At 43.4% G+C, this 21,336-nt stretch overlaps 1 protein-coding gene across 2 annotated transcripts in view; it reads right to left on the bottom strand.

Moving 5' to 3' along the window:
• The window catches only part of wwox (WW domain containing oxidoreductase), a 132,762-nt gene that overhangs the window by 70,926 nt on the left and 40,500 nt on the right, over positions 1–21,336 (bottom strand). For both annotated transcript variants that reach the window (XM_005745964.2, XM_013914089.1), the window contains exons 7-8: positions 20,009–20,194; positions 17,513–17,777 (exon numbers count right to left, since the gene is read on the bottom strand). In XM_005745964.2, the coding sequence (XP_005746021.1) occupies positions 17,513–17,777; positions 20,009–20,194 (451 nt within the window). The remainder of the gene's footprint in view (positions 1–17,512; positions 17,778–20,008; positions 20,195–21,336) is intronic.

Here is a 21,336-nt window from a genome sequence, read left to right as displayed (position 1 = left end):
ACACACACACACACACACACACACACACACACACACACACACAGCCAGCACATCCACAGTTGAATGGAGTCAGGTTGGGCGGCCCTTCATTCTTCATGCAAACGGTAATTTAGTGAGACTGCCTATTGATTGAGCGCCGCTTGTCTCCCAAACAATGCCACTTCAATCAGCGGCCCGTCGGGGAGGGGGAGAGGTGGGTTGGGGGACAGGGAGGAGATGGAGGGGTGGTGGAGGGGGGAGAGAAGGGAGGGCTGCCGATAGCTGCAGTGACTGATTTAAGAGATGGATAAAAAGCAGATACGTCCCCCGCCCCTGTACTGATTAATGACAGTGGCCAGAGCAGCCCTGGACTATGCATCATGATTTAACCACCAGCCCCTCATCTAAAGATTAGCGTGCACGCAAACACACACACATACTGTAAAAGCGCCCACATACACAGCGGGTACTGTACCTCACAGAGAGACGAGACATGGAAGGTGCGAGAGGGGAAAAAAGGGAAGTGAAGCAGGGAGAAAGATGAGTGAAAGGTGGATGCTAAGGTGGGCGCAAGGAGGATTGTACTGATTTTGTTTTAGTGAACCATTTCAGTCCAGGACACAGAGCATATGGGTAGGTGCAAAGCCACACACATGGTCACATATCAGTAACCAATTAGCATCTTGAAACTCAAAACATTCAGCTTTAAGCAGTAAGGACCAGGAAGACTTGATATCCACATAATTTTCATACACTGTGCCTTGTACAGCTAAAACTTGGTAGACAGACTCCCATTCTGAGTCGTACAGATGTCTAGTCAAAAATGCTGATTAAATGATTAAATGAAAAGCAGAACATGCTTCATCTTGTGGTAATGCACACAAACAACTGTCCAACTTAATAAAATTAAAGGAAAAATGTAAACTGTTTTGTTTTTTTTAAACAGCATCAATGATGTATGATTTTATGGTTTTTTTAAAAAATGACAAAGTGCCACATTTGTTCGGAGACAGTAAGGTGAGCTGGAAACAAGAGGTCTCTCTCAGTCTAATGCAAATCTCAGTCCTAATTTGGCTCTTCACCAGATTCAGCAGAGTGTAGCCAAACAGCTACGCAAATGGACACCATAAATCTGCCTCAACTCCAACATTAATTTACCCAGAGGCGCAGCATCATGTAGGTGTGGCTTATAGTGTGATGTTACTACCAAGTAGGCGTGTCCTGTAGTAGGTGTGTCTTGTAGTTGTGCAGCTAGAGACTGTTGATACAGAAAGCACTTACTACACTTCAGCTGTACTCTCACCTTGTACCTTCTCCAGCCTCTTAAAACTCGTAGCCTAATCAAACCACAGTCCATGTGCACAAAACGCAGAGTACAATGCTAAGTTGTGCAAAGGGAAACACTGACTCTGGTCCATTAGTTGTGTTGGATGCTGGGGAAGAGGGTTGGAGCCCCTCCCTGCGGCTGCTAAAATATTCATCAGACTCCCTGAGAGCATGTCTGCTAATAGTTACACATGGAGCAGGAGAAAGAAGTGAGAAGGAGGAGGAGGCGGCGAGGGGTAGGCACAAGGCAAGAGGAGGAGAAATTGGGGAGATGAGCGATGCTCCCTGTGTGCATGTCAGCTAATAGTCAAACATGAAGAGCTGGGAGGGAGGGGAAAAAAAGCAGGAGAAGAAATAGGAGGAAGTGAAGTGAGGGGCTGTTTAAATACTCTGTGGCTGAAATCACAGGGGATGGACCATGTAGAAAAGCAAAAGTGAAGGGACGAGAGAGGAACAGGAGGGAGGGAGGGAGAGAGAGAAGTGGAACAAAGAGAAAGGGAACAAGAGATAAAGATTGAGAGGGAGTAATCAGTCCTTTTCTTCCTCCACTGCCATCACTTGCCCCTCCGAGCTGCATTCCAGATTGATTAAAAGCTCCTCTTGTAATTGTCAGATCTTGTAGGAACCATCTCTGTGTTTGAGGAGTGAGTGGGGGGTTTAGTGTGTGAGCAGGGCAGAAGAGAAACCCAATTTCAATCACGTCAACCAGTGTAACAATAGTCACTTCAATAGCCACCAGTCGCTATCGCATCAATCAGAAACTCCCCTACTCAAACAAAAATATATGTTGTTTTGTCTTTATGGACGGCAGCCCAGGTAGCTCAGTCCTACATTTGCATCCTTCTGAATGAAAAATGTGCGTGTGTGTGTGGATAAAAACACACACACACACACACACACACACACACACACACACACACACACACACACACACACACACACACGAGTCATTTCTCTAGTCATTAAAATGAGAAACAGCCGATGGTGTAGGAGCTGTTGAAATACCATTAAGAAATGGAGATAAATGCAGTGGATCCCGGCCTACTACAGCAGCCTCACTACAGTAAATCAGACAGTGACGAATATTACACGGGCCACGCTGCGTGCATATGAACACACAAATGCACACACATACAACGCACACTCGTGGGTTTACACACAGCCATCCACACACAAACCGCACAAACAATCTGTGAGGCACCTTGCAAAAAGAAGGGGGGAAAAAAAGCCCTTTCGGTGGATTAATGAGTAATTATCCTAATTAAATGTTTCCTGATCACCCGTTATGATATATGGATGATTATTATGTTCAGAGATGATTAAATGATAGTATAACAGAGGAGTCTGATATCATTTCAAAGAATTAATGAGCGTTTGTACAGAGGAACCATGTGGAAGTAAGGCGTAAATTAAATATTGGATTAACTTAGATTGAATCAATTCAAGACTAATTGTGAGCCGCAATAATAACAAACTTTCTGCCATTTAATCACAGGTGAAGAGTTATGTTGCTACTTTTTTTAATTATTTAAATATAGAACAAACTGAAGAGCCCAAAAAGTTATTTTTTTAATTCATTTTAAAATGCAGTCAGTGGCATCGGGTTAAAAACTACTAGATATTATACAGGTCTCTTGTCTGACCTGTATAATTTTTTATGTGTGTGTTTGTGCCCTAAAGGGTGAACTTACAAGCAGAGAGTGGGAGAAAAAAAACAACTTCTTCTGATCTTCTTGAGACATAACTGCTCTTATGACCAGTTGATTGTGTCACTCAGCCTAAAGTAAACCAATAAATGAGGCTAACCTCGTAACAGAGGGTCATTGCTTATTTAAAAGCTCATTGATTAACAGTTGTGATTATCGATCACAACATGTGGTCCAGACAGAATTGACACATCTGATATGTCCGACATACAGAAAGAAAGGCTGGTCGGTCGCTGGATGCGACGGTCACGACGATATGAGCGCACACTACTCCTCTTCTCCATCACGTTCTAACTCGAAGAGATTATTTGGAGTCTCAACTTAATATCCGCGGAATATTTGAACCGCTTCAATATTGGGCACTGACCCTGTGTTTCTCGCTCTAGCGTCTGATTCACTTTTCCCATACAGTCGCTGCAGAGCAGTTGCATGTGAAGGAGATAGTACGCAGTAATATTCAATTATTGTATGCACGGCGTCCCCGTCCCGCCCTAAATTGATTTCTTTCAGAACGGGAGGCATCGCTCAGCACTGACACACAGCCATGTTTCCCCCATCTACATCCCACGCAAATTACTCCTCCATCTGCTTTCCCTCTCTGCGTCGTGCATTTACCCCCTCACCTCTCCTCTTTCCTCTCCTCCTCCCCTCTTCCTCCTCTCTTCTCTTCTTTCCTCTCGTCTCATCATCTCCTCATCTTCTCCTTTTCCCTGTCAGGACCGCGCCGCTATCGGCGGTTGACACAGGCCCCAGCTCCCATACAGTACGTTTAATCTGCCTTTAATCTCTTTGCAGTGTAATGGGAAATGGTTTTGTGTTTTATTATTTGATTGAAGCCACGAGCCCACCCCTCACCACCGCGGGACACTGTGTTTAGGAGTGGGAGGTGTTTTCAATTTTTGCCCTCGCTCAAATTATCTTCTATCAAAGAATTCGTATCAGTAATATCCTTCTACATATTAACCATGCTGTTTGTAAGTGGCCTAATAGAAGGAGGAGACGAGTGGAGAAAGAAAAATCAAGCCAGAGAGAAAAATGAAAGAGGCTTCCAATCGGAGAAAACATTACTCTGGATTACACGCAGGCTGAAAATGTCAACATTTTTATTGTCGCAGTCGAGAAACGATTAAAGCGAGAGTTGCTCATCTGCAAAAAGAGTGTCTTTTATTTTTATTTTGTCATCTGGAGGTAGCCCACTGTAGTTGTGAAAGTTTTCTCCCATCAGGTTATACCATCATCATAAAGACCTAAACAACTGTACCTTTAATAAAGCCACACAGAGAGGGAGCAGGTCTAATCAATACTTCATATAGCGGGGATTATTGTTTGTTCAGCGTTGACATAGATTCAAAACATCTAGGCTCAATAGTCATGTAAAGCTAGAATTGATTTGTTCATAAAAGCAGTGAAATTTTTTAAGTTGGTGTCACATTTATGATTTTCTTTCTTTTTCCCAGCGCCATATTTTTGGTTTTGGTTTTTTTCCTCAATACATTTTAAAAGAACGGGCCTGCTGTTAACGCTGAATGGCATTTATAGTCTATGATGGCTAAAATCAACAAAGAAATCTGAACATACAAATAAATGCACGCATAGACATGCACAGGTATTCACAGACACACACACACACACACACAGCCTCTTCTCTCTCCTTTTCTAATTAAAGGGACCTCTCTGCCCTGGGTGTGTGTGTGATATTGACACTTAGCTCCGTACAATAAACTTTATTGGCAAGCCCTGCTTGATTACAGCACTAAACTAGAATAACAAGGAATATGGGAGGAGGGAACGTGGATTATATACTAAACAGACATTAGCAGCCTCTATTCCAATATCTGGTGCATTTTAATAGGAAGCTCTGAAAGGCCTCTCTTTCTCTCTCTCGCTGTTGGAAACTGGAATGAGCTCGAGCTCGGCACAAATAAAGAATGACATGGATGAAATATAGTAAAGGTAGAAAAATACGAAGAGAGGAAAGGAGAGATATATATTGAATGATGGGGGGAAGGAAAGAGAGATAGATTTTCCGTCATTAATGATCTATGGAAAAATACTCTGTCTATTTTCAGATATACTGTTAATGGCTGCTTGCTGCCATTAAAATCGTTGCCGTCCTGAACTCAGCTATTCAAATATTGGCTGCTGCTTCATCTAATATTCATCTACTGGAGGTCAATGGCAGCAGTGGCATGCTTAATTTGTATACATAAATTAAGGGTGGATACCAAGAGTTTAGATTGGTCAAAAACAGAGTTTATATGTTATTACACCTTCAAGTTTTCAGCATTACAAGTCACTTCTATTGTCTTTACATTCAGACACTATCTGCAGACAGAACTGTGTAATTTACTTTAAGAAACATTCATTTGCATGCAGACAGAAACCAGGATTTTTGTTTCCTCTTAGCCCTGGTGAAAGAAAACAAGTGACTCTGCAATTATTTCTCAACACTGGTGTCTCCAACAATACCTGCAGGCAAAGACTTCACAGAGGCTTCCTCATCCTGGACATTAAATTACCAGCTCAAGTGCTGAATCAATTAGGCTGCATCGGCATGCGAAGCAGAAGGTGGTGTCTTGGTTTTTTTGGGGTGCATGCCTCATTTCTGGTATTTTCATGTAAACGGGCACTGAGCTCTCTGTCAGTAGTAACAGTACTGACCCCAGATCACCTGCAAAGATTACCGCAAGTAAAAGGCATCCGATTATTATCGGAAAGTGCAGCACAATATAAATATATATGTGTTTTTTAATAAATGTGCATGAGAGCCCATGACAGCAGAGTTGCGTTTGCAAATGAACCGCAGATGCAACAATCACTGATCAGACTTCTCTGCTCAGTCAGTTGAACTACAATGACCCCTACTGGCCTAAAATGGTACTGGGTCAGTGCAATCTTCACAAAGAGCCTGTGTGGAACTTGTGGCGTTGCAATAGTTTGGGACCTTTAAAGCAAATAAATACACAAGTATGGTGAGGACCTCAAAGCAAAAAAGTTATTATGTTATCCCTCTGTGACGCATATCCTGCATATTCTCCTTCAAACTTCACACCACCAGTCGTTCTGTTTCTTGCTTTTTTTACCTCATTTCTTCCCCCATTCGCTTCAATCATCTCCTCCCAAATCAAACCTTCTCATCTTCCCCTTTTTCCCCTCTCTTGAGGCCTTGGCACCCTTGGCAGGGTCTCTCCCACTGGGTGTGTTGGCAGAGAAGCTGTCTCTGATTCACCCACAGCGTGCCCTCTGGCTTACCAGGCTGGCACAAGGACGCAGAGCAGAGCTGAGAGAGGAGGGCAGGGCGGTAAGCACGGAGCTCTCCAATGATAGGGCCATTTATTACAGAGAAAAGATGGCGCGGCATTAGTTAAGTTATTTAAGGTGCAGACGGTGGATTTAGGCCTTCGGTTTCTGTGAGCACGGCAGAAAATGTGAGATTGGAGCGGCAGGAACGACTGCCGCTTGCCTGTGTGTCTGGAGAAGAACACCAGAGAAAGAGAGAGAGACACACATGCAGTCTCACCTTGAAGAACCACTGACCCCACACACCTTTATTGCATCGCCAATTAGAAGTGAGGGAGGGAGGAAGGGAGAGTTACAAAAAGGGAGAGGTGGAAAGAGTGAAAGAAAGAGGGGGAGAGATGTATTTCATAAATGTAGTTCCATAAAGAGCACTGACCCAAATGGCATTCAGTAATTCTTCCCTGTGCCAGAGGAGGCTGGATAATCAGAAACTTCATCAAGCTCGCCCCTTCCTTCCCTCTTTCCCTGCGTCTGCAACACCTCCTACCGTCCCACCCTCAGCTGGAACCTCTTAAACAAAAATCGTGAGTAATATAACTGAATAACGTATACGGTGCATCCACAGCACGCATCAAAGAACATCCCTCTATCCCCCGCCCCCCTTCATCACTTCATTTTAATTAAACAAGTTTCCTCCACTCGCCATCTCTCATCTCTTTGATCTGTTCCCATCCAACTCGCTGGAAAAGAATCAGTCCGACTCCACTTTGAGGAAGTTGTACGTGTTTGATTGCGGCAGCACAGCATTGATTCAAGCTACACCAAAAGGCATCGGAGCACTTACCAAAAAAGAAAAAAAGTTACAGAAAACATAAAGAAACAGTCCGTTTGTCAAACACTCCACTATAACTACATCCCCCTTTTAGTCCATATGGGTTTACAAATAAAAGCTGAACAAATCCCTTTTTGAAAATGTTCAATAAATTCATATCTGTCTTCATGACACTGACTGCAATACATATCAAATCTGTCACCGCTGCACTGAGATGGATGTAGGAGGACAGAAATCTGAAAGAAAACAACACAATTAAAGTGTGTCTCAAGCAGCAAGCTCCCATTGATCTATCTGCTCTCTTTTCCAATGCACTATGGACTTAACATGGACTTATTCTTTCTTAAGCACAACTGGGACCACTCCCTCCCCCCTGGGGTGCAGCGCTCACACAATGCTTCAAAAGAACATTTTGTTTATATGTTCAATACCAAAACATCAATAAAGTTATCCATTCATTAATTTCCTATTCAATACAAATTTAATGCAGAACCACGGAGTAGCCAGCTCATATCCAATAAGGACATCTATCCCCGATCACTCAGCCCGGTGCTTCACATCCCACACGCACAGGCACGCACGCACGCACACACACATCAATAGGGCTGTCCCTAAAACAGCTATTCCTCACTGACTGACTCAATACTGTAGACAGGGGTGTGGAAGAAGGAAAACAGCACAAAACAGGAGGAAGGGAGTGGAAAAAAGAGGAGGACTTAGTGTATGATTACTTACAAACAACTTGCCATGGTGAAAGAATAATAACTGATGGCTGCATAGAGCCAACAGAGAGAATTTCTCACTTTAGTTTACTGTGTATGCATTTGCAAAGTGTGGCTTGGTCACACCTAAACGAGGTGGGAGAAGTGTGCACAAAATAAGGTAAGAGTTGAAACACTGAAAATAAAGTATTTAAAGATTTACTCACCATACTGTCTCAAAAGTGCTCAACGTGCAGCAGAAGTGTCCCTGTCAGGGTTATGATTTTATATTTTATATTAAATATATATTATATTTTCAACAGTTGGGAATGAAGTGTAGGCTTTGTAAAGATACTAACCCTCTTCATCTGTGTTTAAACCTAGCGACCCATGGCCACATTAGCAAAGAGAGTAAAAACATCCGTATATCTGAGCAAACTCTTTTTGGGTAATATAGGCACCAAGGGAGTCTTTACTGTGGGTCTTTAAATATTGTAGAGGTACAATGCTAAATCAGCGGGGTACTCTTTAACCACCTGAATGCTGCTGAGCAATTTAATCCTGGCAATTTATCACATTTTATTTACTAATCATTTGTTTTGTGTGTAAAAAGCTTCATTTTCAGCATAACTTGCTTCTCTAGTAGCTGTCAGAGCTGTATAAAACAGCATGCCACAGACAGTAAAATATAAGACCGAACTAAAGAGTACACATGTTCAGTGGTTAAGGAGGAGTATACTGAGCAGCTACAACATTAAACCCACTGACGAGTGACGGCAAGTAAACCTGTCCCTCTAGTTCTTGATGAGAAATCCCGGGACTCTAGCATTCATATGGATTTTACTTTGACACAGTGCAGCAAACTACACATCATAGCAGACCCGACAACCCCACTTCCCCCCTCCCCCCGAGGCAGCAGCCTCCCCAAACACAACACCTGCCCTGCAATAGCTGTTGAGGAAGGGCTCGAGGAAAACGACAAAGAGCCCAAGGCATTGACCCTGCCTCCAAACTCTCCAGGTCCCAAACCAACAGCACCACTGTGCAATGCGCTGGAAAAGCCCAATCTACGGGAAGCCTGCTTGTGATTCCCTCAGCAACAGCATGATATCACCAGAGAAACCAATAGTTAGACCTGTTGTAGCAGTGCAAGGAGGGACTGAAGAGTGTTTTCACACTTGCTTGCACTGTTTCGTGTTAACTTTTGAGATCAGTGTTCCAACAGTAATGTGCTCGATGATACAATCTATAGCTCTCTGTTGCATGTGATTAGGAAATGCATGGAAATGCGCAGTATTGAATATGATACAGGTAGTGAACCCATCTGAATCGCGCCTCCCATAACCCTAACATAATACATATCAGATGGAGCTGTGAGCTGCATGTGCTTTTAACACGTTAGAGCTGGCCACATGACACGAGAGCCAGGGTCCACGGGTCAAGTAGAGTCAAACCAGGTAGGCGATTGGCTGATCAGGTCTGAGTGTAATGATTAATCAATGGTTGAATGCATTAGCCTAATCTAATGGGCCAGGTGGGAGAGGACAACGGTAGACGCATGGAACTCGTGATTGAGCACAACATGCAACAGCAGTGCAATCAATAGCATATAGAGTGGTCTAACCTCAGTGTGTGGTGGTGGTGGCGACGGTGGGAGAGGAGGGCGTCCAACCACAGGCATTTAGGATGTGCTCTATACGTGTGCGAGCGTAAATATGTATGGTTGGTTGGTTCCTTTTGGACAAAAAAGGAAGCGAGCTGTGTAAGTCTGACTGAGTGGATCATGATATGATCTGGGGGAAATCAGAGCTCCCGTTTTTGGCCAGCACCTCACACACCTGAGTGAGTAGATACTGTTTGTTTCTACTCTGCAGAGAAAAAGAGGGCAAAAAAAATGAGACCACACTAGAAACAGTGAAAAAAATAACTAAAAGACTGACACGGAAGAAAGGCTCCTTCCTTCTGGGTTTTACCCAATCTTCCACACTTCTCATTTATAGCATATTAGCCTGCTTGACACTAGTCGGTACACTGAATGCAGTGACTAAAAAGGTGACAAAACACTGATCAATGCATGAGGAGATCAACCATGAAGGGATCCACTATGAAAAGAACAAAAAGGCAGACAGGAAGAAAGAGAATGCAAGAGAGAGAGAGAGAGATGACAACTTAGGGACAAGAGGCAGTCAGAGCAGAGGACAGGTCTGGGTCAATACTCGCACCACATACTGCTGACACTGCACCACTCAACACGCGCACACATGCATGCCACACAAACACGCACATTGTCACAGACAGACAGACATCAGACCAATCAGTCAGCCGGTGTCAATGTTTCAAGAGGAAGACGGAGAAAAGAAGAGTGTGAAGGTATGTAGCTGTACAAAAAACAAAGTCAGACATGCCGGCTATCCACTGCGTTCAAGGACATTTAACAGAGTGAACTAAGTCACCGTGAGCCCCGTCCACCTTTCTTACAGCTGTCTATATATTAAAGAAAAACAGCAGACCCAGTATTTAAAGGGTCAGTTCACCCAAAACTTTAATAAAACAGTTTCATTTAAATTCTCAGCTGTTTCCAGGCACATTCCTTGTTGTGCTTCTAACTTAAAATTTTAATACAAATCAAGTTGAACTTAACTTTTTTCCTTTTCCATCTTTTTTTTTTTACATCATGTTTTGATTTTTTTCAAATAATATTTACCAGCTGATCAATCAAAATAGCAGAAAACTAATTAGAAAATATCTAAATCAGTTAAGTTAACAGCAAGCAGTCGCTCAATCTTCAGCGTGAATATTTCATGGCTTTCTTCCCAGATAGCAATTTTTTTTTTTTCGGATGACTGGAGAACACAAAACATTTGAAGACATCAGATTTATCTCAGTCTTTTATTTATTTACATTTTTCCATTTCATAGACCGTATGACTATGCGGTTGATTTAAGGATAATCATCTGATTCCCCAATAATGAAAGAAATAATAATGAGCTGAAGCCTTTACCTCATTGCACATGCAGCATACATATAGAAAACATCAAAAAATATATTTTAATGTGATGTATTAGTCATCCAAAACTCTTCTTTGCTGCATCCTGTTAGATTAGCTTTTGTTTTGTTTTTTTGTTTATTCGGTCATGTGCTTTAGCTTTTTAGTATGTGCATATGTGTTTGAGTGTGAGTGCGTGTCTGTGTGTGTGTGATTATCGCAAAAGAGAGGTCTCTCCATCTTTGAAATGAATTAGCGTGTGGTGCCTTATTGAGTGAGGTGCAGTGTTTAAGTGAAACTGATGAGAGATGTGTGAGCAGCGAGGACTGGGCTATAAGTATGTGACTGAGGTCACAGGTTAATCCCTATTGATTTACTCCGCCGTCTGCATACAGCAGCACGGGAAGACAAGAAAGGGGAGGCCTGCCTTACCAGCTACCACACAGAACAAATGCAGTATTTAAAACAAAAACTCACACCTGCACCTCTGCACACATGTTAAGTGGGGTAAAGACAAGAAAATTAAGCATCATTTAATCCCTATAAAGTTAGTCGAACGCCCTCTACTTAAGCATCAATGAGCAATATGATCATTGATTCAATTAAAACATGCTCACATCCTCGTTTCATTTTTTTAAACAAAATAAATAAAAACAAAATATGCATGTTTGCAATGCGTGTATTTGTTAGACAAAGAGAAGCAGATTTTTTTTGCTTTAATCTGGAGAGCAGGTGAACTCACAGCGACCCCAGGCAGAGACCGCCGGGCCCGAGTACGTTTGAAAAGAAACCAGAATGAAACCTAAACAGAGCTGTATTTACAGTACAAACAGCATCCTCACAATCTCATCCCACAGAAGGACAGGTGAAATATTACATTAATATGAACAACTATTAATAATAACGCCCCCCACCCCCTCCTCCTGCACCACCTCTTGCCCCATCACTCCTTCTCTCTCTCTCTCTCTCTCTCCGCCTCTAATCCTATCATGCGGGCAATAAGTGTATGCACCATGAGCACATTTAATTTCTGCGGTTGGTTTTCAGCGAGCCCAGAGGTGAGCCTTAATAAGGATCAATGGCACTTTATCTGGGACAGCACCCACTTCACAGCATGCAAATTACACAGCAACCCTTAAAAAAAGAAATGGATTTAATTAAAAAATGTAGAACCACGGGCTCTGGAAATTCAATTAAAGGATTTATGCAAAGGTTGGCTAGCTTTTTGTGTTGCAGTTCCTGCTTATATAATGAGCTTTTCATATTAAAAATCAATAGGTAATCTGGGCTAGGGGATCGGCTGCTTATGTACATTTTTGAAATCAATTTGAAAAATAGTCCATCAGCTCTGTGTGACAACAAAGAAGGGAGGGAGTGGTGCGTGCATGTGTGTGTGCGTGTGTCAAGTTGTGAGGGTCAGCAACAGGAAAACGGTAGCAGTGGATGAGTGAGAAAGAGGTGATAGGTTACATCTCTCCTCTCTGAGGGTTACAGGAGAAAAGCTCTGAAGCTCTAAAGCTATGAGAGACCAAGGGTGAAGGAGGCGATGTGGAAGAGTAGAGGGTAAGTGAGTAAGGATGTCTCTCTGGCCAGGTCACTTTCTGGCTCTTTGGCCTGTTCTGATCCCTTCTATTAGAGAGAGTGTCCCTTGGCAGTCAGGGTCTAGCTGGTTCTGACCTGTAGCTCTGGGGTAATTTAGCCCAGCCCCAACTCAGACTCAGCCCCGACTCAGACAACCCCAGCTGGGGAGCCGTCCTAATGGTCTCCCTGAGGTGTCTGGAGCTGGAGGAGCAGAGGATGTGGTTGATTCTTTAAATGATGTTTCTTCACAAACAAATCTTAACCAGTCACAGAAACACGTCTTAGAAAGAGGTACATGCAGAACTCATGCACGCAAAAAAAAAAAAAAAGTGACAATCTTTTGCAGACTTAAGCTTTTTTTTGTTTGTTTCATTGTTGAAAAATTACTTCTTTTCTTCTTAAACTTCTTCTGTTTTCAACAGGGATATTGTTCATCCTTCCTTCACACTCATGTTGTATAACTGTACGCAGGCATGAGGGGTGAATGACTGACTGCATACAGCAGCAGACTGTCAGCATTTGATTGGTTCTTTATTGATCCAGACACGCTTTCCATCACATCAACTCATCCACAATAAACCATTTACACAGTTTCCCTGTGCAATGGAGCACATAACCAGGCCTCAGGCCATCTCTGTGCACCCACTGTGCGTGCGTGTGTGTGTGTGCGTGTGCCTGTGTGTGTGTGTGTGTGTGCGTGTGTCTGTGTGTGTGTGTGTGTGTGTGTGTGTGTGCCTGAGCATTTGTGTGTTTTCTTTAATGAAATGGTATCTCCATGGCCAATAATCCCAGTAACAGGATTGGGCAGAACACACATGTCAATACAGGCAAATAGGATTGTATGCTTTTATCATGCCACACCAACACATCTTGTTTCTCACTGCCTGCTGATGTCTCTCTCTACGTAGTGCAGCAGCACGGCAGGATACGTCTCGCAGGAATATCACATTGATTATATCTAGTTCTTCAAAAATGGTCTAAAACATGGCCTCTAAAGGAAATCTGAATCATGACAGCGTGTGAACCTCATGCCAGTTGGCATAATATCTAATATTCTTTCTACCCCACTAAAGAGAAACCTACACAGTGTTTCCAGTCAGGCTGGAGCTGACCCCCTCCTGTGTAGCCCCTAATCATCCAAGAGGACTCTATTACAACGGCCTGGCAGCTCATCTAACCTCACAGTGAAGAAGGGTGGGGGGGCGGGCGAGGAGATTGGGACCTCTGCTCCTCTTTCTTTCCACATGGTTGAGCAGCACACACACATACACACAGGCTTCCTAGGTGTACAGCAAAGCTGCCCGCCTCTTTGGGCTACACCAGATAGTAGATGGAGCATCTGACCTTATGTCTGGCTGCAGGAGAGAAACTGATACCGAAGTAACAGTGCCTGCTGTACTCACACATAGCACCAACCAGCCATTCTACGGTGTGTCTGCTAAATGGTAATGCTGATGTCTCTCTTGCAAGATTTGTCTCTTGGGTTAACCCCCAAGCTGCAGGATTGAGCTCCTGGTCACATTAGGCAAGGCTCAGCTGAGAAGGAGGCAACGCCAGTCCCACATCTCGTGCCTGAACCACTGACTGCTGGTGCCTGGTCAAAAGTTCAGCTTGTGCATATGTAAAAAGGTGGCTGGGTGCCCGAGGCAGGATCTTGGGTAAAATAATCATGCAAAAACGCTAAGAAGCATGGGACTAGGCGTGAGCGCTGATGAAACCGGCCTCTGGGAGAATCGAGGCGTCTGATTGGACCAGTAGAGCCTCTTAGGCCTGTGCCCACAGCACCCCTCCCCTCTCTTTACCCATTATAGTGGATGATGTACTGAAGCCACTGCCCACACACTGGTCTCCATTCAGCTCAGCACTGTCTCTGCCTATAGTTAAGGTATATATTTGATGGGTATAGGCTGAGCCCAGCTGCTCAGAGCCTGAGGGTATACCGATCTTGAGGGAGCAATCAGTCAGTCAACAAAATGTCACAGGGTCAGCGATCCAGCATGACAGGACGGTGACAACTTCACAAAGGTTACAGCCAAATTAATAACTGCAACAGTCACTGAAATTCATTATGTGCTGTTTAAAAGTGTGCCCAGAGTTCAGATTCAAAGGAAACCATCTACAATCTAGAAAGACCCACAAATCCTACAATGTTTGATCAAATAAATCGACCAAGATCTGCATCAATCGAACTTTTCTGCATTAAATTGCTCTAACTAAATCACTTGATAGCAGATGTTTTTTTGCCTCTCTCGCTCTCTCTTAGGTCTCTCTCTCTGTCACACACACATATACACACACACACACACACACACACAACTTCAGGCCAGATCATTTGGTGCTGATAATCACACCAAAGGACACAGGCAAAACTCCCACACTAAACACGCTGAATTAAAGAAACAGGAGTTACAGGCCTGGTTGCACAATCTCTGATAAGTAGATCAAGGCACAGGGAGGGGAACATGATGTTAGTGAGAGATAGTTTGGCTGATTAAAATGTCATGGCTCTTTATAGATGTCTTTCTCAACTCAGCAAAATTGAATCAGTTCTGTGCATCAATAGCAGAGTGGGCTGGGGCTCCCTGCTAATAGAGAAGTTTCTTTCTCTTAAGTTCAAACCACAACACAAGGAATGCAAAAGCGAGGAAGTCACACATGTTTTGATTAGACGTGACCAAAGTACGGCAACAAGAAAAGACACAAAAAAAGAGTGCAAGTTCAAAGATAACATAAAAGAGCAGGAAACAATTAATAAGGGGCGAAAACATGGATGTGATTAAATGACCGACCACGGCACATATAGCCCTACATGACATTTGATCACCTTTACAATAGCTGTCAATTAATGACTTGGGATCACATGTAGCTCCAGGTGTTCCAGCCGTCTCTGTGTTGCGAATTCATGCGTGTGCTTGTCCATGTGTGTCTGTTCGTGTTGAAAAGCTCTATTTTACCCCACCTGTGCTCATATAAATCAAACCTGTGCTTTAAATGAGGGGCTGGTTATTTGCGCAAGAACACACATGGGGGCTTTGTGATTGTTTTTTGGAGTCAACATTCTGCTTATGTTTGCATCCCAGAACAATCTCCATGGATCCCGCAAGCGTACGCAAGCAATTAAAGCGATAGCATCTTCATATCCCTGCAACCAATAACTGAAATAATATCACTGTTTTATTAAGCCCTTAATGTGGGGGCAGAAGGAGTGAGGAGTGGGATTTTAAAGAGGATACACTTTCAGGGGCCTTATCAAGCCCAGATTTAAATAAGAGCAAATGCTCAGCTTAGGGGTGCGTCTGTGTATCTGTGTGAGTCTGTGCGTAAGGCTGTGTGTCTGCGTGTGGCCTTTATCAGACATGAGTTTTAGCTAATCGCTGTGTCAGCACACCAGAATTTAATTACTAGCTCTACCTTTGTCCTTTAATATTTACTAACATCTACACTTCATTAAATTAATGACATATACAATTTAAAAAAAGAAAAAGAAAACCGTCTGCTAATTGGTTATGTGTGCTTGCTCCTAAAATGTTAGCACCCATTCCTTAAGATACATGAAAAAATACACAGAAGTATCATCCAGACTAGGGTAGCATTCCAAATAATGTGATTAGAAGGAATGCTGGACAAACTTTGGCTTTTACGAATGAAACACGAGACGAAGTGATTAAAAAATTCATTCTGAAATAAAGAGACGGGACGCAAAAGAGTGCTCTGTGACAGAAAAAGTCAAACTGAGGAAATATTCAGCCTGGCATTTTGCAAAAAGGTGCTGAGGAGCCGTTCCTCTCATCTCTCATCCTGTGTCAAATGGCGGAGAGACAAATGACGGCCCGAGGCCTTGCGTCTGTCAAACATGATGGATCAGAACAACGCTTCACTAAAACTCCACCACGCTGCCTTTCAACATCACATTTTCACTTCAGTGCAAACACTAAATTGATAAAGTATGAAGAACAGCTAATGGAAAGATGTAATAGTCAAACTAAAGCATATATTAGGAGGCTATGGAGCCTAAAGGGTAGAGTGCTGCTATCCATTGAAAAGTCTTAGAGAGCACAGGACACAATATGGACTGAAATAAATCACGGTGCTGGATTTTATCGTTCATATCTAAAGCGTGTGAGGACGTTAACCTCAGGCACCTTATATCATCTCGTGCGCACACACACATGTGCTATTAAAACGTTCCCACACATACAAATCATGCAGATGCTTACACATTCACAACAGTTGGTGTCTGAGCCACACTGTAAAGGTTAAACCCTTCACGGGAGTTTAGCTGTAAGTTGTCCGATATCTTATGATCCAACCAGATGCCACAGCGGATGCTGTATGCATGTGTGTATAGCTGAAGTAGTGCTGGGCAGCTTCATTACTGTAATCCCCAAAAAAGACACTGTATCACAAAAGTGCTGAGCCAAACTCAAAATCCTTCCTTAATGCCATCCTTCCAAAACTGGGTAGTAGTTCTCAGATCAGCCACAACTCAGGTACAGATGCTAGAGGTTCTCCTATACTGTGCGCTTGTGTCTGTAAAACAGCAGTGGCCTTGCAATGGCACCCCACACAAAAACTATACCCATCCAAAATATACTGATTGGTCGGGGAAACTTAAATCACTGCAACAACAAAGAGCTGCCACATTCAGTAAAAATGTATTAGGCACAGAACTTTTTTTTATTTTAGTACTTAACTGCATAGGAGCTAGGGCTGGGATTAGGCATTAACAGCAGCCTATAATAGTCGCGGTTCTCTGGAATAGAGTACTGAGAGGATAGAAAACTGTCTTTCAGGGTTAAACAAACAGTGCCATGCAGAAGAGGAAAACAAACCACAAATATCTCTCTATCTATTAAACCCAGACTCTTTCCCTGAGCCTTCAGCAGATCTACCCCTCTCCATCCTGTTCCTGTCCTCTCTCCCAGAAATGTGCCAAGACAAATACGCCGGCTCTGTAAGCGCTATATGAGAGTCGCAAATTCACAGACTGGCTTTGCATTTAGAAAAATATAACTAGCTGCAGAATTACTCCAGCGCAATGAAAAGTAATGTCAAATGTTAACCAGTCGAGCGTTTCAGCGAGCCTTCAGGCAGGCTGAGCTACAGCCTGCGCACTCGTGAGGTGATATAACACTTTCTCCAAGCTTCTTCTCTCGCTTACCATAGACTTTGTAAAAGGTCTGGCCAGGGTGAAGAGAAAGGTCATCAGCCACCAGCTCCGGTGTATGGAGGTGTACATCATGTTCCCAGGATGCAATGCGTTGGAGGTGACACCGTAAGGCGAAAGCCGCCGGTGGAGCTCGTTGCTGAAGAGGATGTTGCAGAGTTTGGCGCGGTTGTAAGCCAGCATGGACCAATAGTCCTTCTTTGAGGGGGACAGCAGCGCAAGGTCCACTTTGCCACATGAGTCTAGGAGGTCTGTGAACCTGAAAGATAGTTTGCATTAAGAGTAGTTAGTGTGAGTCTGCCTCGGCCTGCGCGTAGGCTTTCCGCCGGCAGATGTGTGGCGCTTTCTGCATACAAATCAAAGACGTGACATGATGTTCTTTAATTGCCTGCGACAGAGCTGTTAAAATCCAGATGTTTGACAAGGCCCCTTAAACATTACACTACTCGTTGTGTTATTACACGCTCACACAAAAATCTCAATACACGAAAACTACACTGTGTATTTATGCGTCTGTGTGTGTACGTATGTGTGAGAGGCGCGGGATGAGGCTCCAAACCAGCGGAACACATCCTACATATTAATCCAGTCATTAGAAAACAACCAATCAAAATGTCACCTGGTTTCCTTGTTGTGATTTTACAAGCTCGCTGCCTCTTGTTTACTGTCGCCTTCCGCAACATCCTTGCTTGGCTAAATTACAACATCTGCAGGCTTTTCATTTCATGTGCTGCAACTTCGTAACTACTTCAGCAAGTAGAGGTTAATAAATCAATTGCCTCGACGCTAAAGCCTTTTTTTTTTTTTGTAAATCAAAATTTGTTTGCACGACAAGCCGAAGCTGTGCCTCGTTACAATTGAATGAGGTCTCGCAGCGATATTAATGTCAAGATTTTGGTTTTCAAACATGTCGTTTACTGTCTCTGAGATGCAGCTTAGATATTTCAGAGGTAATTTCATTAAGGATATGATCTCTCGTTTGACCAGATCTGATGCAGTACTAGAGTAAAGTAAACCTGTATTGGGTCAATTCCACAGTAAGCCCCTGTGGTGGAAACTGATAAAGTGTCCAGCCATTACTCCTGCGTCCATCTTTTCCATTCCTGTCCCTTACAGGTCACTGCTTTACCAAGCGGACAAGGGGCTTAGGGAATACAATATACTGCCAGGTCATGGGTCACCCACTGCCTGTGAGGGGAGGCTAAGTAAGTAAACATGAAATCAGCGGAAAGTGAAAATAACACAAGCAAAAAAGGGAGGGACTTCAGTGGATGTAATATAGGTCTGGAATGAGGTGGACAGAATGGAAGATGCAATATGAGATATTGTCTACTTTTGCTCCTTTATTCCTTCTCTCTAGTCTGTGTTAGTGTGTAACTGACTCTCTCTGGTTCTGCTTTAGCCTGCTTTGAAGGGGTTAAAGCCACTGCTGATTGTTGAGGACAGAAGGAGAGAGGCAGTGTTTGGGAGGCAGAAAAGGAGAGCAAACTGTAGGGTGAAGAGTAAGGAGAATACCTGTGCATTCTTACCACTGCAAATACGTAAAAATAGTACGCATCTTCCTTATTCTAACCCGACAGTTTTTACACAATCAAAACTTGCCTGTACCCACTTTTCTTACTGCTTTAGCAAGTTTTGCGTCAATCACATGTCAATATTCCCTTCACGGCAACCTTTCCTTCCATGAGCTTTTCCTACTCCGTCTTCCTCCGACTTTTCCTACAGCTTGTAATAGCAAAGTGACCCCAAGTGAATCTGAGTGTCAAACCATCCCCTCTGCTGCTCCTGCCCAATCATGCATGGCAGCCTGTATAACATAACTCATATGAGGGCCCCTGTAATAGTGCTGCTGTTTGATCTGCTAGAATAACTCTGCGTATGTTCGCGTTGTCTCAGGTCACTCTGCCGAGCTCCAATCAATCACTGCTTGGCCGTCTGACTGACTGAAGCCACGATCAATGCTGCACACAGACAGGGACTGGCTCTAAAATACATGGCTCGGGGTCTGGGCTTACAGATTACTGCAAGACTCTGCGCTTGTCTGCTGCATAACAGAAAAACTTGAGCCTTTGGAGTTCCTTGAGAAAAAAAAAATGGAGGAAAGGGCTGAGTCAGGGGGGTCAGACATAAAAGAGCAGATACTTGATCAAAGTAAATTTTAGCTGATAAGGCCATCCATCATGCTGATGATACGTTTAATTCACAGTGACAGCATGCGGAAAGGAATGAGTTTGAGTGAGTGAGGCTGTCATGTTTGACAATACGCATAAAGTCTTATCTGTCAACTCGTCGGGAAAACTAGCCAGTGCAGCGGCTTTAAGTGCACGACTGGCGATGAACTCCTGAAGACTAGACAGGCTAGTTCTGGGCAATTATCAGCGTGACTTTAATATGGAAAGACCTCACTGATACAGGCAGCAACCTCTCGACAAACAATCAAACATATTTATACTCACTAACACAAAACTAGTCAATCTTCCTTTTCTTTACCTATGTGACTCAGAGGAAACCACCACGACACGTGCTGGGGCTGAACGACGCAGCACGTCTTGTAGACATTGCACTAGCAGGAAGTGACCCAGATGGCAGATCTGGAAGGTGGACTCCAGGTTGTCTTCAGTCAGCATATAGGGCTGAGTGCACACTGCTGCGTTACACACCAGAATGTGCAGCGGCCTATGGGAGGAAGAAAACAGAAAAACAAAACATGTTTGACTGATTGTGAAGTGAAAACAAACGGCCAAAGAAAAAGATTTCCTACCATATCTGGATGAAGAAGATGTAATGAGAGACAGAGGGAGGATTTTTTTTTTAAAAGAGGAGAATTAGAGAAAAATGAAAGCAGAGAGAGGAAACGGGGTTTCTTATTCCAAAGTGCGGTAGACTTTAGAGGTCTCCAGAGACAGAGCATCAGTAATGCTGATATGATACAGAGGTTTCCAGTGCAACTCCCAATGGCTACACAGCTACTGTAGATACCGAATACAGCTGGCTGGGATCCAAGAGCAACACCACAATGAAAAGCAATCTCAAACAGTTTCAACACACAGGGGTGGTGAAAGTAATGGATGTTGATACTGGCTCTGTGGAAGCACTTTGAGTAACCAAACCTACCAACACATCGACTCAGAAAGGCCAAGCAGAAGAAAACAGATCAAAGAAAAACCACGCGCTAAGTCATGGAATAAAAAAGGAGCTGGCATTTTTAAAAAGGTCCAGTGAGAAAGCATATGTTTTAGGAGACGGAGACATGCAAAGCATTTTTATTCTTGCAGAATCCGTGTGGGCGACTGAGCAACGCTTCCCGCTCACACGGAAAGGGAAGGAGATTGCTGGATTGGTCAGGGCAGCGAGAGATCCTTGTCGGTGACAGCGTCGCTCCAGCGAGCTCAAAACCACAGTAACACAGTCGAACAATCCAAACACACCCCACCAATTTTTAATTTCTTCCATTAGAATTAATTATGAGGCCGAAGGCAATTTGTGTACCCTGTGTTTAAGACTGCCTACTGGATTAATTAAAAACTGGATGCTGGAAAATTAATGTGTGAATTGTTATGCCTTGCTATAATGAGCCATCCCATGCTATTACATAGTAGTGTACTGTACGATCACCTTCAGGCCTCTGAACACACAAGGTTCATTAAAGAGCACCAACCTAGGCACAAGTCAACTTAAAGAACGCCGACCTCAGCGCTTTATCGGCAACGCACACACTAGGAATGTGAGATATTTACATTTTCGCCCAAAATAAAACAATTGAGGAAGACTCACTTAATTAAAAGAACATTCGTAAATAAACAACCTCTGCGACCTGA

The sequence above is a fragment of the Pundamilia nyererei genome, unplaced genomic scaffold (genome assembly GCF_000239375.1).
Source record: "Pundamilia nyererei isolate P.nyererei 1_Seehausen unplaced genomic scaffold, PunNye1.0 scaffold00170, whole genome shotgun sequence".
Lineage (NCBI taxonomy): Eukaryota > Metazoa > Chordata > Actinopteri > Cichliformes > Cichlidae > Pundamilia > Pundamilia nyererei.
Note: the sequence above shows the minus strand (reverse complement) of the source record. Positions and strands in the feature narration are given on the sequence as shown.